Below are 18,742 nucleotides of genomic sequence, written 5' to 3' on the forward strand. Positions count from 1 at the left end.
CACCCTCCTGGACAACATGGCCAATCTCGGACTCAAACAACTTGTTAACACCCCCACTCACACAGCCGGACACACGCTCGACCCTATTTTCACCTCCAGCAAACACATCTCCTTCGATCTCACTACAGCTCTCCACTGGACGGATCACAGCTGTGTTCACTTCAGCTACAAAACAACCCTGACCCACAACCGTCCACAACCCATTCCCCGAAGAAAATGGAACAAAATCACCACTGACCAACTCCTCACATCACTCAGCCAAAATACTCCCACCCTAGCAACGGACCCAGACCAAGCGGCCACCAACCTCAGGCAATGGATTACCCTCAGTGCAGACGAACTAGCACCCCTGAAAAAACACCAGTTGAAATCATCCAGCAAAAAGGCTCCCTGGTTCAATGATGACCTTAAAAAATCCAAGAAGACATGCCGCACCCTGGAGAAGAATTGGAGAAAAGAACCTACCTCAGACAACATGACCTCCCTCAAGACAGCCACCCGCAAACACCACCAACTGATTCGATCCGCCAAGAAATCAGCATTTAAGGACCGTCTCGACAACAACTCCCATAACAGCAAGGAACTCTTCAATATCGTCAAAGAATTCACCAACCCTCCCGCAGCATCCAACGACATCACTAACTCCCAAGACCTCTGCGATGCGTTATCCTCCTTCTTCTACAACAAAATTGCCGACATCCACAACAGCTTCAAGAATACTCCCAATGAACAACTCACCCCACCCCCTTCAGATCCCACCCCTCCAACTAACTACCTTAACTCCTGGAACCCAGTCACCATTGAAGACACCATTCGCCTCATGAACTCAATCCACTCCGGCTCACCTTCTGACCCCTGTCCCCACTACATCTTCAACAAAGCTGACTCCATCATCGCCCCCCAACTCCGCGACGTCATCAACTGCTCGTTCAACTCCGCCACCTTTCCAGAAATATGGAAACACGCCGAACTCAGCGCCCTTCTGAAAAAACCAACAGCAGACCCCTCAGAACTGAAAAACTACCGACCCATTTCCCTCCTCCCTTTCCCGGCCAAAGTCATCGAGAAAGCCGTCAATAGCCAACTCGCAGCCTTCCTTGAATCCAACAAATCCCTGGATCCCTCACAACACGGCTTTCGAGCCAAACACAGCACCGAAACCGCCCTCATTGCTGCGACCGACGACATCCGAGCACTCCTAGACAACGGTGAAACAGTGGCCCTCATTCTACTCGACCTCTCCGCCGCCTTCGACACTGTCTGTCATAACACCCTCATACAACGCCTCAACAACATCGGCATTCAAGGTAAAGCCTTGGACTGGATCATCTCGTTCCTAGCCGGAAGAACCCAGAGAGTCCGACTCCCCCCTTTCTACTCAGAGCCCACCGAAGTCATCTGCGGCGTACCTCAAGGCTCCTCACTCAGTCGCACCCTCTTCAACGTCTACATGAGTCCCCTCGCCTCCATCGCACGTCAACACAACCTCAACATCATCTCCTACGCCGACGACACCCAGCTAATCCTTTCCCTCACCAAAGACCCCAACACCGCCAAAAACAACCTTCACGAAGGTATGAAAGAAGTAGCCGAATGGATGAAACAGAGCCGCTTAAAACTCAACTCCGACAAAACGGAGGTGCTCATCCTAGGATCCTCCCCCTCAGCTTGGGATGACTCCTGGTGGCCTTCCGCTTTGGGATCAGCGCCCACACCCACAAACCATGCACGTAACCTTGGCTTCATTCTAGACTCCTCTCTATCAATGTCCAGACAAGTCAACGCCGTATCATCCTCCTGCTTCAACGTCCTTCGCATTCTCAAAAAATCTTCCGCTGGATCCCCCTCGAAACAAGGAAAACTGTCACCCATGCACTGGTCACGAGTCGACTGGACTATGGCAACACACTCTACGCCGGAATTACAACAAAATTGCAGAAAAAGCTCCAGCGCATCCAAAACGCATCAGCGAGACTCATATTAGACCTCCCGCGCCAAGAGCACATCACCGGTCACCTAAAAAACCTCCACTGGCTTCCCGTCAACAAAAGAATTACTTTCCGCCTTCTTACCCACGCACACAAGGCCCTTTATAAGCTAGGACCCGAATGCCTCAACACTCGACTGTCCTACTATCCCACCCGCCAACTAAGATCATCCAATCAAGCCTTCGCCGCAGTCCCGCGCATCCGAAAAACCACCATGGGTGGCAGATCCTTCTCCTTCCTGGCTGCCAAGACCTGGAACTCACTCCCCACCCACCTCCGCCTTACTCAGAATCACATCTCCTTCAGAAAAGAACTGAAAACATGGCTATTCGACAAACAATGAACCCCTCCCTCTAGCGCCTTGAGACCCTCTGGGTGAGTAGTGCGCTTTATAAATGCCTGAACTTGAACTTGAACTCTCCAGCCAATCTTGTGCCTCCTCTGAGGTGGTGAAGAACCATGCCTTTCCATCTGCCTCCACCCTCAGTTTTGCTGGGAAGAGCATAGAATATTTGAGTTCACGGTTTCTGAGTTTTTGTTTCACCGCCAGGAAATTTAGCCGTTGTTTGGCCACCGCTGTGGTGTAATCTGAAAAAAAGGAAATCGTGCTTTGTTGAAATCGAAGTGGCGGGGCAGCTCTCGCCATCTGAAAGATAATGTCCTGGTCGCGAAAATTAAGAATTTGTGCGAGTATTGGCCGCGGAGGCGCCCAGGGTCGGGGTTTACCCCCAGGGACCCGATGGGCTTGCTCGACCGAGAAATAATTGGAAAGACCTCTGGGCTGCAGGTGAGTATTTACGATATCTTCCACGAAGAGATCCAGTGCCGGGCCGCCTGCATCCTCCGGCACCCCTACCAGGCATACATTTTTGTGACGGGAGCCGCCTTCGTGATCATCCAGCTTCGCTACCAGGGTCTTGTTGTCAAGTTCCAAGCGTTGCACTTGTTTTTTTCAGTGTGATTGTGTCTTCATTCTCGTTTTGCATTTATGGACTCGACCTTTGTTACACGAGAACTCTATTTCCGACAATCAGCGCGGATAAGTGTGAGTTCAGTGGATACTGTATTGGTCCGGGACTCCAGAGAGGCATGGACCTTATTCAATATTGGCATGATGTCTTGGAGTGTGATTTCTTTCTCCGGGTTAGTCTCAGTGAGAGGGGATGTGTCAGTCTCGTTTCGGTCGTGCACCTCTTTGTCAGACTTAGTATAAGTGTATTTCTCAAACTTGTTCTGTTAGTCCACTCGTTGGCTCTGGCCCCCCCGTCCACTTCCACGGGCACCAACTGTCCAGAGGCAGCAATCGCCACTGCCTAACAGTGTTACTCGGGCGCACGCGGCCTGTTGGTTTTCCTGCTACCCAGTGTGTTTTACTGTAGAGTCAGGAGTGGAGCTGGAGCACATGGCAGGAATGAGGGCAAGCACGGAGCATGAAGCACGGCAATCTTGGGTTGACCCTCAATTTGTGCACACCGGAGGTCTAGGTCTGGCCAGGTACAGGTCGTGGATTTAGATGGCAGTGTCTCAGAGAATGCAGGATAGAGCTGCTAGGCCAGCTCCCTGTTTAATTGTAGTGCAGGACCCCTGTCTCCCCCGATTATCAGCACTACAGTTTAAGGGATGCGCAAGGATGTCCAGTTCGGAGCACTCCGCAGTATTTCCGGGGGGGGGGGGGAGGACCCTGATCGCAGACAGTGTTTAGATCCCCAGACAGTTCGCTAGCAAGGAGACTGCCCTGTGCCCGAGTGGAGCTTGAAGTGGTAGGTAGTGTCCGAGGGGAGGCGCGGTGCTCAGCCGGTCTTCACCACAGCAGGGAACCACTAGCCGATGGAATACCCCTGCTCTCCGCTCCTCAGGGGTCCGGATGCACAGCTGAGTCTGTAGCAGGTCTTTGGGAGGTCCCAGAGGGTGAGTGACTGCCCTCATCTGCGTCTGTCCTCGGTCTCGGCGCGAAGTTTGTCCTCGAGGAGCTTCACACAGCCACAGGTAGCAGGGAAGGTGCCAGGAGTCAGACAAGTCGCTTTCCGGGTGCGGGCAGAGTTCTGTCGGACCCGCGCCTGCACACAGCTGTGTCGAATGGCGCACCTACGTCATTTCCCGGTCTCGATGTGGGTGTAGGCCGCGAGGGGTTTAGTGCGGCCACAGGTAGCGGGGAAGGCACCAGGAACCAGGCATGTCGTCGTCCGGGTGCAGGCAGAGTTCCGACACCTCAGCAGGTTATTTTCATTAGGTAGGATGCGTATTAATGTGTCGGATTTACGTTGTTTTCCCCGCAGAGGGTCCGGAGATTTACAAGGCAGCGGCCATTTAGTTCTGCAGCCGGCCACGCCCCCCATAATTGACCTAGTTCCCCGAATTCTTACATACCCTACTAAAATGTTCCTTCTTTTTGCATGTACTGCACAGTTTATTTAAGGCTGTGCACCATTGGGAATTGGCTAAATGGTTACTTGAACCACACCTAAAACTCAGTAAGCCTCAACAGTTCTACCTCCTGTAGTACTCTCCCCAACCTTAACCTCACCACTTTTACTTTTCACCTTAGAATCTTTAGCTACAATACTCATCTGGTTACTCTCACTACTTTCATTCCTCACTTTACAAATGCACTCATCCGACACTTCAACACTCCTAGCAACATCAACTGCAGCTTTCAAGGAGATTTTCCTACACAAGCATAATTCTCTTGGATTTAGTCTTCATCAAAATTTTATCACAGACGACCTGATCACAAGTCATGTGAGCAAATCCACAAGTTGCGGCCAGACCTCTCAAGGCAGATACAAATTGATCAATGCTTTCATCCTCTTTTTGTACTGTAGAGTAAAACTTCTCCATAACCACATTTATCTTCCTACCAAACCTCTCTTGCATTTGATTTACAACGTATTGACAAACTCCAACCTCCCCAGCATTATCAATAGCGGGCACATATTTTTTTTTTTAAACAGATTTTTTTGATAGATCACATAAAAATCGCAGAGCTCTGTTCCCCAGAGACAACTGCCAATCATGTAGATATACATAACGCATTGCAATCCATCATGTCTTTTATATCAAATGCTATAAAATGAATGCAAATAACCACCCTCCCTCCAACCCCCCCCCCCAAACCCCAACCCTCCCGGATCCCTCCCTCCCCCTCCCCGCACGGTTTCATACGATGTCAGCAATTTATGTACACACGGCCATCGGCACGGCAAGCTCAAACCTCCAGTACCGGGTACTGTTCTGGCGGAGGCTCGAGCCAAATGCCCCTGAAATCAGCCCAACGTTTCCAGATTTCCAGAGCAGAGGTGGTGCGGACCCGGTCAAGACCAGGTAAGTTTTCTATTTTATTTATCCCTCCCCCCGGGCCAAACTATGAGCGAGCCGTGACTGGTCGTAAAGTACGGTGGGTGTTGTGTGTGTGTGTGTGAAGGAGAAAGATGGCTTGGTCTATGAGTCTGACGCGGCAGTGCGTGTCCTTTCAGCACAGCGTCTGATGAGCAGCCCGTGTCATGCAACACCCGCCCTACTCGCACCCCATCCACCAGTGTTGTTACACTACGTTTGAACTTTGAAGCAGACTCCAACGGTTTCCCCACAAAAGATTACTAGTAGTGACTCATTTCATCCCATTCCAAAAATGCTGCAAAGTTCCACCTTTTCTGAGCGCGCGCTGCTGCGTGTCGAGGCTCTGCGGGAGGGTGAGAGAAGAATCCTCACGCTCGCAAGGACCCCCATTGTGGACCTGCGTTTCATACTCTCAGAATTTCCAACGTGGGCATTTTCCCGCTGATTAATTCAATAATAGCCTTGGACCCACCCATTGATTATAGCTCTATACTGAGTTTTGTGCTGAACTCCTTTCAGCCTCACCCCACCTTGGGTAAAACTGTTAACTCTTTAGGCAACTATTCTCTGTCCTGAGGATGAACCGATATTTTGTATGGTTCGAAACGTCGTCGACCTAAATGCACTAAATGCATAGCTGACACAAATCTTTCATGCATATGTGAATATTGTGGATTATCTGTTTTATGATTTATGATATTCAGATGACCTGATATTGCCTACTACTTTTCCCTTCTGTTTGTGTTCCCTTAGTGTGTTAGTCGGACATCGGCTGGTGTCCCACTTTTAACACACTCTGTGATTTATTGTTTGTTTGATTATTTTCATCAGGATAATAAATTGTCCGGCTGGACATTTCCTAAAAAAATATAGGTCCATTTGGTCTATATTCATTTACTTAAAAATCTCCTTCTTGTCTAAGGACCACTGTCTTTAAAAATTAAGTACCTACCCAAGGTCCTTAGCATATTGCGCCCTGGGTTCCCTTGTCTTGTTTAAATAAAGTGAAGTATATCCATCGGCATCTTCACAGGCCATCTGAAAAGCAGGGATCCCAAGAGAAGAGCTGCTATTTGCGGATGTGTTTTTCCTTTGTTTAATGGGGAATGCTGCGTGGTAACTATCCTGAATGAGTCTGAAGTGAAATGACAGCAACACACCTTTGAAAGTACAAAGAGCAGTTCTGGTCAGACAGACGAGCAGGCTTCCCCTTGTTATCAGGCCCTCGCCAAGTGTCTGTGGAACCGCTCGCACGTCACACACTGGCAGTTTTCATGTCCCAGCATAGGTAGTTAGTGGCATAGCCCACAACGATGCCTCTCCACACCCAAAATGTAAAAATGGCCGCAGGGTGGTCGCCGCCGTTATGTTCAAAGGGCTAGGGCCTGAAAGGAGCCCCAGCGTCACAAGTGCAGCAGGGCAGAGCTTTTCTGTGAGATCCTGTTTCCATCCCTTCCCTATCTGTGGCCTGACACTCCCTGCTGTAAATTCGCTCTCCCAATGCCACATGGACATTGAGCAGTGGGGGCAAATGTTTAGTGCAGGCAAACTCACCATAGTGTGCCAGGATTTATTCTATTCTAATGTGCCAAACACGCATGATGTAACAGACAAATGTGAGGCTTTGAATGCCTGTAGACTAGCCAAAGGCTTGTAGAAGTGCCTCTTGGCAACCGCAGAAATCACTGCCGGATTCTAGGGGTCAGCGGTTTGAGGGGGCAAGTATAAGGAGACATACGTGCTATATTAAATAGTGAGGCACGAAGTAACAAACAGAAACAATTCTGCTGCTTTTGAGACAGTGTCTGCCTGGTCATTTCAGACCACAGCTGTGACAGAGTGGGAGTTCGATGAGGCACACAGCTACATTTTGGTCCAGGCGTTCTGCGTAGACACTGCAATGGCTCAGAAAGCTAAAAAAGTAAGGGAAAGTAGGAAATGCAGAAATTTCGATCTCATAAGAGGTTTCTGTCTAAAAAGTATGCATTTCAGTTTACTACAGGGTTTGTGTAGCCTTGTATGTCAGTAAATAAATTAAGCCTAAATTGCACCTTCTCTATTAACTTGTCTGTCTGAATGCATTCTCTCGGAGTCTTAAGGTGCCTCTTTGAAAGAAATAAGAAAAGACATCATTTTAGAAACATGTTCAGATGTCTGCCAACATCTACACATTTCAAGCGGGTACATTTTTGTCAGGTATTGGCAGAAACTATAAAAACACTATAAAAACAAATGTATGTTATTTGAGTAGCTCCAAGTGCCCCATTTTTAAAATTGCTGAAAATAACATGTTTGTTGACCTTTCTAAGGTTAACAGCATTCAGTTTCACTCATCCCAACTTTTACGCCCCCACTACTTTGAAAAGTCACCAGCCACCACTGGGTTTCCCCCCACTCCATCCAGCACGTGCAACAGTCCCAGGCGCGGCGTGCGGGGGAGCACCCATCCAAGGACCTCATCCAAGCCATTCCAAACTCCATTCCAGAACCTGTCCAAGTGGCCACAACTCCACACCGTGTGAAAGAAAGTGCTCTCCTCACATCCACACCTAGTACAGTTCGGGGATGCAATGAGGCCCGCCTGCCACAGCCTCCGCCGAGTGAAATATACCCTGTGCAGGTATTTGAATTGGATCAGCCTAAGGCGGACGGAAATGGCCGCCCCTCTGGGGCCCGCTGGAGCCTCATTCCAATCTTCCTCTTCTAACGCTCCTACATCCTCCTCCCAGGTCCCCTTCAGTTTCTGCAAGTCGGAAGAGCAATGTATAATCAGGGATTGATAGATTCGCGGTATTTTTTTGGTCTCGATGTCCCCCATGAATACCCGAGCCTCCAGCTGACTAAATTCAGGAAGAGTTGTCAATCCCTCCAGATATGGGGCAATGGCATGTCGGAATTGTAAATAGCGGAAGAACTGCGTGCGAGGCATATGGTATTCTGCACTCAAGTCCTGGAACGACTTAAGCGACGTCCCCGCCATGACATCTCCCAGTTTAGAGATTCCGATATCATCCCACCCCGCAAAGCCCTGAAGGGCCGCTAGGTCAGGGAAATGGCCATTCCGCCATAGAGGAGTTTCTTCAGTCCTAGTCTGCCACCATCCCATTCGCCGCAGGGCTTGCCTCCAAACATCGAATTCTACTTGTGTCACTGACGGTAGGGCCCTGCGCCTTTGTGTCGCGTATAGCAATGTGTGAAGCGTGTGGGGCTCCATAAGGAACCGCTCCAGCGCATAGGCCGGGTCTCCCCTGTCCCCATACCACCATTCATTTAATACGAGGAGATGCGAGGCTTGGTAATAGGAGCGAACATCGGAGGTCGCCAACCCCCCACCGTACGTTGATCGACAGCACGTGTGTAGCGCCACACGGACTGCACCACCCACCCATAGGAATTGTCCCAGAATCGAGTCCACTTGCCTAAACCAGGAGGGTGAGATAGGATAAGGATAGTTTTGTAACTGATACAGTAGTCGAGGCAGGGCCACCATTTTAAAGATGGCAGATCTACCATAGATTGTTAACGGCATGCGGGACCATACTTTAATATCCGCCCGGGTGCGCTCCCAAACCGGCGCCACATTGCGCTCCCAGGACACCGCAGAGATCTCAGATAGGAACACACCAAGGTATTTAATGCCTCCCCCTGCGATCTGAAGGGCCGATGCCCAGTCTCCGACTGCCGGGCCATCTCCCAGCACCCACAGGGTAGACTTGCGCGAATTAAGATAGAGGCCCGACGTCTCGCCGAAAATTTGTAAGATGCGCATAAGACAGGGCCCGACCTGTTAAGGTCCGTTAGAAAGAAAAGGACATCGTCTGCATAAAGCGTGATTCTGTCCGATAGACCGCACTCCCACTCAACCCCCCGCATCCACGCGGACCCACGCAGCTAGCGGCTCCATGGCCAAGGCGAATAAGTAGGGCGAGAGGGGGCAGCCCTGCCTGGTTCCCCTCCCTATGGCAAAGCTTGAGGATGATACCCCCGCCACACGAACGGAGGCCGTCAAATCCGTGTACAGCAACCGCACATAGGACACGAAAACGGGTCCTAGATTGAGTCGGGGCAGGAGCGAGAACAAATAGATCCAACTAAGTGAATCAAACGCCCTGTCCATGTCGGCCAGGAAAAGTGCCGCCCGCACCCCAGTGGAGCGAATCGCTGTCACTGCCACATTGGCCCGCCTAATATTATGCCGCGTCGCCCGTCGGGGCATAAAGCCAGCCTGATCAGGGTGTATGAGATCAGTAATATATGGCAGCAGCCGATTGGCCAACGCCTTGGCCAAGACCTTGGCCTCCACATTTAAGAGAGAAATTGGACGGTACGAAGCATGCTGCTCTGGGTGAAATACCACCACCTCAGCATGTCTCCAGTCCGGGGGTAGGCAACAACGTTCCCTAGCCTCTTCCACCACCGCTCTGTAGCGGGCCCCAAAATGGAGGTGAAATTTCTTAAAGAATTCGCTGGGAAAGCCACTAGGGCCTGGGGCCTTACCCGTATTCAACTCCTTCAAAGCAACACCCAACTCATCCTCCGTCAGCGGAAGATCGAGGCGATCGCGAGCCTCATCCGAGACTGCTCGCGGCGGTAGATCAGCTATAAATTTGTCAATCAGATCCGCGGGGATGCATTCATGTGGGGCATATAAATCGGCATAGTACGTTGCAAAGCTCTCCGCCAGCGCCCTAGGTTCTGTAATCATGGATCCAGAGCCATCCACAACCCTCGGGAGGGTCTGAGCCTGAGTCTGGCCCTGACACAGTCTATGGAGCATTGTCCCTGATTTATCGCCCCATTGGTATATGCGCCTGCGGGTCGCCATCCACATCTGCCGTGCCGCATCCATTAACAACGAGGCGTAAGACTGTTGAGCAAACAACAACTGCCCCACTGTTTGGCCTCCATCCTCCAGGCCGCTGCGCCGCTCTAGGTCCCTGATCTCTGCCTCGGCCCGACCCAAGTCCTTCCTACGCTTCCTCTTAGCCGCCACACACCAAGCGATGTCTGTGCCCCTCAACGTGGGCTTCATGGCCTCCCACAAAGTCGCCTCGTCCGCCACCGTCCCCACGTTTTCAGCCATATAATGGGGGATGGCCTCTCTCATGTGTATTTGATAATCTACTAATTGCAAGTGCCATACCGAGAGGCGCCACCGAAATGGCTGTCACCGCCGATCCAGGCGAATAGTAACGGTCGTTGGGGAATGGTCCGACAGCCCACGTGGCAGTATATCTGCGGACTCAATCCTGCCGTGGGTCATCGTAGGGACAAATAAGTAATCCAGTCTAGAGAAGGATTTATGGACTGCAGAAAGAAAGGTATACTCTCGCGTCGAACCATGGATGTGCCTCCAGGTGTCCACCCAGCCCAGGTTCCTGATCATATCACTCAACTTGGTACCACCGGCTGCCACTGTCCCCCCCCGCAGGCCTGTATCTATCTCGAGCACCGTCTACAACATCGTTCCAATCACCACCCACTACTGCTAGTACATCCGGGATATCCGCCCACACCGCCATGATCTTTTCCACCAGAGACCACTGTAGTGGGGGTGGGGCGTAGACGCAACCAAACACAACCGGCTCCTCCCCCAGGGCGCCCTGGACAAATATGTATCGACCCTGCGCATCTACCCATTGAGTGGTATGGACGTAAGGAACCCTACGATGTATTAGAATGGCCACCCCTCTGGAGCCCCTAGCGAAACCAGCATGAAAGACCGGAGTATAACCATAGCGTTGGAGGCAAAGGATCTTGTTACCTAAAAGGTGTGTCTCTTGTAGCATTACTACATCCGCCCCCGCTCGCTTAGCCTGCTTCAAAACCGCCCCGCTTAATCTTGTCCAATACTCCCCTCACATTCCAACTGAGAACACGAAGTGTGCCCCTGGGCCCAACGGCCCCATCATCCAGGTCCGATATCAAAGACCACTCGTATCAAAGAGCCACTGTACGCGCCATATATGCACACACTCACCCACCACTGCAACATCACTAGGACCGTGCATTCCCCCCCACTTCAACATCAAACATTCCGCCGTGACCCCTATCCCTTCCCCCACCCCATACCTCAAAGAACAATGAAGCACCTGTCGCGGTGTGGCAGAGTCTCCACCCCCAACTCGAGATCGATGACCCTCCACCCCAATGGATCCCCATAAAACTACCCATCCCCCCCAAAGAACTACCAACTACCCTGAACTCGGGGAATGCGCCCGCCCTTGATACATCACCCCCCCACCCCACATTTGCCCCACATCAATATCATCACTATAGATCAAATGTCTCTGATGGTCGGTCCCTGTAGCCTCAGGAAAACTCCGCAGGAAGACCCCCATCCCATTAGTCACCACAGGTGTATACTTGCACCCATATTCTGCCTCATATAGATCCACCTGGCACATTTTTTGATTCTCCTAACTCTTCAGCCCCTAATCTGTGCTTGAGAAGCGATAACTTCCTTTCTTCCAAATACTAATACTCTTCAAGGGCATCCACATATGCCTCAAAAAGGTCAATCCAAAGGTTCCAAGCAACTGGAGGTTCATCAAGTTCCGCTAAAAAGAATGGTGGAGGTTGAATAGTCGCCATGGTATTTAATAATAAACTAAAATAATAACCCAAAAGACGTGAACAAGAATACCAAAGTCAAGAACTGCCAAGAAAAAAGTACTGTTTAATGTGTGCCAATCACCGTCGTAACAGCACTGTAGCCAACTCAGAACATTGATCAATGTGGAAGAATGTGCTTATCACCGTGAAGACACCGACACAGATAATAATCATAATGGAGGTGTGCCAATCACCGTGAAGCACTTCATCACTGTGAAGGCAAAAGCAGAGATAATCGAAATTGAGGTGTGCCTGTCGCCAACCATGAAGCATGTACAGCAGAGAATGCACTTCACCGTACCAGCACAGATGAAAACAAACTGTTCACCAGGTGTGCATGTCGCCAACCTTGAAATCCACAGGAAGCATGCCGATATCAACAACTGAAGAGCTGCTCACCAAGTATCCTCGTCGATATCCACAACGAACTGCTCACCATGCGAAGGTCACCAGGTGTCCCTGTCACCGACCTTGACAGTCATGAGAAGCATGCCGATATCCGCAACGTATCTGATACATCTGTACCTGAGACCTGCCCAAAATGGCCGACACAACGTTGCGGCGCTTAAAGTGGCTGTCACGTTACGTTGAACCATGACGTGATTCTCCTCCCAAAATGACCACACGTAATGGCCACAGTACACTGTCCTTCCTGCGCACGTCCCGGACCAAATGCAGATGCTAAGATGGCCGCCGGCCTAGCAAGACTAACGTTACTGGTCCAACTGGCTGCGACACAAACTACTCCTTCCACTGTATCACAATTCACCACAGGACATGAAAACAAGTAAAAGCTCCTCAGGACCACACCCGGAGAGAAGAACACAGTCAGGGTTCCGGTAACCCTGCTTCAAGTATTCTTCACAAAAATCGACGAAACGACGAACATGGAGACTGCTAGATGAAGTAGATGTCATTCTATACACATCTTGCTGGAAAATCTCTTCGTGGGGTCACTGGTGCACTGCATCCCATCCTTGTCGGCATTGTGGAAAAGATGAGGGTCCAGACGGTAAGTAGAAGATGTTAACTTTTATTGGTAAAGAGTAACACCATACATGCAGGACTAGAGACAAGCCTCCATAACCATCCTTCCAATCGTCCCTTTTCGGAATCCTCCTACCTCACACCCATTCTAACATCCACACACTCTACAGACATCACGCGACCATCCCGAGGCTTCCAACACGATACCACATGTGCTTTGCAGATAGGCTAAGGGCTGGATAACCACTTATTCTGAGCACCTTTCTGGCCCACTGACAGAAACACTTACTGCCTTCAGCCACAACTCATTTTTGGTCTGTTATAAACACTTGGATGCGACTCTAAGTATGCTCTACACAAGAGTAATATTCTGCCTGTAAAAAATACTGTAACACATCATCCTCGATGTAGGAAAGGTGTATGTGCTTCTTATGGTCACCCCCACTTTTTGCTTGATGTAACACTGTTTTTGACTATTCTGACTGGGACACTGCTAATCAGGACCCCTGTCAATCTGCCAAAACTGCTTTGTTATGGTCTTGGGTACACTCCAGATTGGATACTGTGGTACCCTTGTCAGTCCCTAGTATATGTTACACATGTACCCAGGGCATAGGTACCCCAGAGGCCTTTCATAGGCTGAAGCATGTATTATGCCACCCATGAGAGATGCCATGCAAAATGGAACTACAGGCCTGCCATTGCAGCCTGTGTAAGCTGGTGCATGCACCACTTACTTAAGATCTAGATTTACTATATCTAAGGGTAACTGCAGTTAAAACCTATGTCACCGCTATAGCAGGCCTATACAATCCTGAAGGCGGAGTGCTTGGTCCTAAGTGAAAGGGTACCCCTGCATAAGCAGGACAAACCTGCAGCCTACGGAGTTCATTCTCCAGGGTTGTCAGTGAAGCAGCCATATACAACATATAGAGGGGCATTACGCAACAGCATGATCAACTCTAAAACGGCTGAAATAAACCCAATCGTGTTTGGTGTCAAACATGTTGAAATCATACCCCCACACCGGTAACCGGTGTGGGACATATGATTCCACCCCTCTGAAGCGAGCTTCGTGAGGTCCCTGCTGTTCCCGATACCAGCCTTCTAACTTAGGACAGCACAAAATGGTTGCTGCCGACCAGAGACAAATTTCTGCCCTCATGCTGCTGAGCAAAGCTCGAGCAGGGGTAGGTAGAACGATAGGCATCCTGTCACAGGGAGGTGTGACCACCTCCTAGACAGGATTTAGTGTATTAGGGCTGGGTGGGTGCGCTTGCCAGCCCCACTCAGTCTACATGAGGGACACATTTGGTGTCCCTTTGCATAGTGTAGTTCAAACCAGTCCTGGGACCCGTTGGCTCTTGCTCTGGTGCGAAACTGGACAAAGGACATGGGAGCAATATCCCCTGAATCTTTTCAACCCTCTCCCGTGGGTACTTAAGGTCTTACCTGGCCGTAGGACCTTAGATTTGTCGTGGGCAAGATTCTAACCTGAAACCACTGCACTTCGACCGTCTGGGCACTCTGGACTTCGCTGGACTTAATTTGGGCTTGACTTCATTTCCCTCTGTCTGCTGCCTCGTCTGTGCCTGTGCACCATACAGAATCAGTGCAGGACCTGTGGAGCATCCAAGTCACCTGAAGATCACTCCCTTGGAGTGAAGGAGTCACTCCCCAGCATTCGCAGGCACCACAACACTGCTGACCGGTCTGCTGATCCCGAGCTCCTACGGACTCCAAAAGGCTTAGCAACCCAGGAGGTGGGATACTATGTTCCCTTGAGTTCTGAGCTGCCCTCATCAATTTTGAGGTCAGAATCGCTTGTGGGGGCTGCAATACCCGAACCCCTGTGCACTGCGTACTTTTGTAAGTGCATGTTCTTGTTGGTAATTCTTTAACAAGTGCATTGGGCTCCGGGTAGCCCCAACCTCTGGCACCACTTCCTACAAAGATCTTCAACCACCTCGCACTGTGTACTCCCTGGCCTGTTGTTTTGTGAAGCTGCTCAAGGCCCTCTCGCGACTCCAATGCCTCCGGCCTGTGGGCCCATTTGAGGTTCAACTCTGCTTTCTTGTGCTCCCCTGGTTGCTCCAGGTTTGCCCCGACTCCCCTGTGTGTGGTGAGTCTCCTGGACCTTGCTGGTCCAAACCTTACACTCCCATGACTTTCTGCGTGGGTTGCCATTGCCAAGGCTCGTTGGTGGTCCCGCTGGACACCGACCTCTCAGTACTCTAAATCCTTTGTGGGACAGCTCGTATCCGGCTCCTGGTCCCAGCAGCTGCAGAGTCAAGGTCCCCGTCAACTTTCTTGAAGCACCCGACATTGGTGGACATTCGTCTACCCAGCCCCTGGTCACTCTCAAATGACCCAGACTCTGTCCCCTCTGCTTTCAGGTACTCATCGACAAGATGCCACGTCTGGATTTCAACAGACATTCTTCTCCCTTCCGGCAGCAGCTCTTCTTCAAAGTCCTTCATTGGGTTGGACGGCGGTTTCCAAAGCGACTTCAGACCTATGCACCGGCTTCCCTGGATTAGGTAACTTGGGTACTTCGGTATTCACGGGTCTGTCTTACACGGGGTTTCTACGTAGTCCACTGGGAAGGGCCATTAATCTCTAAAACTCCAACTGTGACTTTCCCATAGAGTTGTACGGAGCAAGCGATTGTGTTTCCACACTGTACCCGTCCTCCGTGAGAGTCCCTATCTTCTTACCTTGGGTCCCAGCGATTCTATGTCCCCTCGACATCGTTCTGACTCGAGTTGTGCTTCTTATACCACTTTCTTAGTATATGGGTTGGACCCCCCACTCTAGGGCCCACTGTGTGTTAGTGCTATTTACTGTAATTTTTTGCTTAAGTATTGTGTGTTTTGTGTCTATCTCTGTGTAGGAGATACTGAAACATACTAGAGAGTATTCTATAATAAATACATATTTTTATTAATATCTTGTGTGGTTCTCTTTCATTTAACCTGTACTATAAGATTGCATTCTCGTAAACAAGCTGCTTGACACTCCTTTAAGACTTAGCCTGAAGGCTGCTCTCTACAGCTACCACTTGGATAGCTTTCTAAGGTTGTCTGAGACATCTTAAATCACCATAAGGGTTGTCTGGCCTGGTGCAGGGTGCCCACTTTAACCAGTGGACAGGGGGGACTTCCTGAACATCGCGGTCAGTACACCGCGATGCTGTTACATCGCGGTCGCTACAACGAACACGATGTAACCACGCTATGCCATTACAACGCAAGTCTTTACATCGACTTGCGCAAGATGGCGTGCTAACATTACAAATAGTGTAGTTTACTATCCCAACACCTTCCCTATTGTAAGTGGACTGGAGTTTGAATAGTAAATTACACTTTTCTAATGTTAGCACGCCATCTAGCGCAAGTCGATGTAAAAACTTGCGTTGTAATGGCATGGCGTGGTTACATTGCGTTCATTGTAAAGACCGCGATGTAACGGCACGCGTTGTACTCACTCGCATGGTAACATCATACATCCAGTGGACAGCATATACCAGGCCAGCCTCTCGCACTAGAAAACCAAATCCTCTTAGTGGATGCAAGATTAAATAAAGCATATGAAATATAAACAGAAATGACGTGGATTGTCTTAACTTTTTCTAGATTTTTTAAAAAAATTTTATATTTTATTTTTGTTCCACCAAGAAGAGGTTGCTGAGGAACCCTTGTTGATGGAATGGGACTTCTTGTATCACTCCCTTGGATAACAAGTCCAGAACGTCCTGGGATATTAGATCAGATTCTAAGGAACTGAACACTAAGGACTAGGAGAGACTAATTGGATTGGAGTGCAATAAAATTCTGTCTGATATCCCAGAATTGTCTGTAAATCCCACTGGGCTGATTTGTCTCCAGTTGTTTTGAAAAAGAGGGAGTCTGCCACCCAGGTTTCTCAGGCGAAAAAAGATTTATAATAACATGACCTACCTGTGTTGGCACGTGATCTTCCTCTACACCATTGAAAACAACCTATGTAGCTGTTGCCTTTCTGTGGATAGAAGGGCTCCTATCCTGTTTTTTAGGTGAATTCAGGGGTATACCCATCTCTGGGTGCATAAAATGATGGTCTGTATGAGCTCTGTTAGGAATAGCTGTAGGAGCAAGCTCTTCTTCATCCGGCTTTGTGAAAAACATGGGAAGAAAATTATTGAGATTTGTTGTGCCTTGTCTAGAGAGGTGTAGGTTTGTACACAGGCAGATATATCTTTTTTTATGGTTACATTGTGCATGTCTTGCGCACTTCCTCGAACTCTGAGAGGCTAACTAATAATCTTATGCAAATGAATTTGCAGAGGGTGCATTAGCCCTCTTAGCGATGCCATGGACACCGAAGTCAGCAATAATTTTGCTGTCTTGTGCGTAGATTTGATTGTATCTGGTGACATTTGATTTTTAGAGGACAAACAAGTAAACTTTTTTATTTCCATAAAAAAACAGCAGTTTAACAGCACATTCAAACATTCAACGTACTATGTAAGATTGTTCAAAATAATAGCTTCTAATCCGTTAATCTGTTTTTATTATGTGTATGAGTAAATATCGTGACTTTTTAAGACTGAATAGCTTGTTTTTACCTATAATTTAAAGAATTTTTATTTTACAATTTAGATGAAGAAGACGCGGTTTACGGGGACACAATCTGCCTCCTCCACTAAACGGTCACCTCATGAGGATCTTCTGGCCAAGGAAGAGGAGTACAAGTAAGTTTAGGGCATCCAACGAAGGCAGATATGACAAACATTAACTGAAGCACTCTTAGCATCATAGGAAAATGAACAACAGGGACATTTTACAAGAATGCTTATTTAGCATCCTGTCAGACAAGGCTAAAAAGTAAACGTTTCATTTTTTTATTAGATCATCAGCTTTAGAAACTTCTAATCTATCAATCTACATATGTATCAAGAAATGGCTCAATCTTTCTGCAGGATGAGCAATTTAGTGAGATGTAGCTATTATACTGTATTAACAAAAGGCTACATTTTAGATGTTTGAAATTAATCTGTTTTCTTGACCGTCAACCTGCAACTTATAAACTGTTACTTGCGTGCCTTTACATTTAATCTTCTAAAGAGTATTCTTTCTCTTTATATGTTCCTGTAGCATAATAAAGTGGTTTAACACTTTTGTTTCAGACGTCTTAATGCAGAATTGGAAGCCAAGACAGCTGAATTAGTACGAGAGGCTGAGGAAGTTATGGTGAGTAAATGTGAGAAACTGGATAGGAGGGCACCTTTAAAAATGTAAACCTGTTCAGTTAGTCATGTGCAGCCAAGTTGCATAGGACTAGCAGGTAACTATTTTGTGCGTAACTACCAAAGGGCATGTTTCTGCCTGGATCTTTCATATGACTTAATAAGACCCCCAAATGCACAGGATATGTAATTAATATCTGTGCTGTTAAAAATCTTCTTGTTTTAATTCACATTTTAAGCAAAGATAATCCTATTTTTTTTTGGGCATAAAAGATTAAAATGGCCTGTACAAAGGGCTGATTATAAGGAAACCTGGAATACCACTGTAAGATTACTTCAGTCAAAACAAGACAAAATCCTTGGAAAACAGGTGTATGTTAGAAAAAATAACAAATGTAATTAATTTCAGTGCTTCTGTTTGAGGACTTTGTCGTCACTGATCCACAGGATAATAGGGTAGAGAAGATTTTTTGAAGAGTGCATATTCAGGATTTAATTCATCTCTGCGAGCTGGAATTAATTGCAACTACACATCTCGATCATTATTAAAGAATTTTCAGTGGCTATTGAAGAAGCCCTTTCGTGTTAC

General features: G+C 48.6%; 1 protein-coding gene across 1 annotated transcript in view; it reads left to right on the forward strand.

The window, feature by feature from the left end:
• TEX9 (testis expressed 9) overlaps positions 1-18,742 on the forward strand; it is a 573,374-nt gene that overhangs the window by 21,859 nt on the left and 532,773 nt on the right. Inside the window, exons 2-3 of the mRNA XM_078684880.1 lie at positions 17,567-17,658; positions 18,094-18,157. Of these exons, the coding sequence (XP_078541006.1) occupies positions 17,567-17,658; positions 18,094-18,157 (156 nt within the window). The remainder of the gene's footprint in view (positions 1-17,566; positions 17,659-18,093; positions 18,158-18,742) is intronic.

This window comes from Lissotriton helveticus, chromosome 3_2 (genome assembly GCF_964261635.1).
Source record: "Lissotriton helveticus chromosome 3_2, aLisHel1.1, whole genome shotgun sequence".
In the NCBI taxonomy this organism is placed as follows: Eukaryota; Metazoa; Chordata; class Amphibia; order Caudata; family Salamandridae; genus Lissotriton; species Lissotriton helveticus.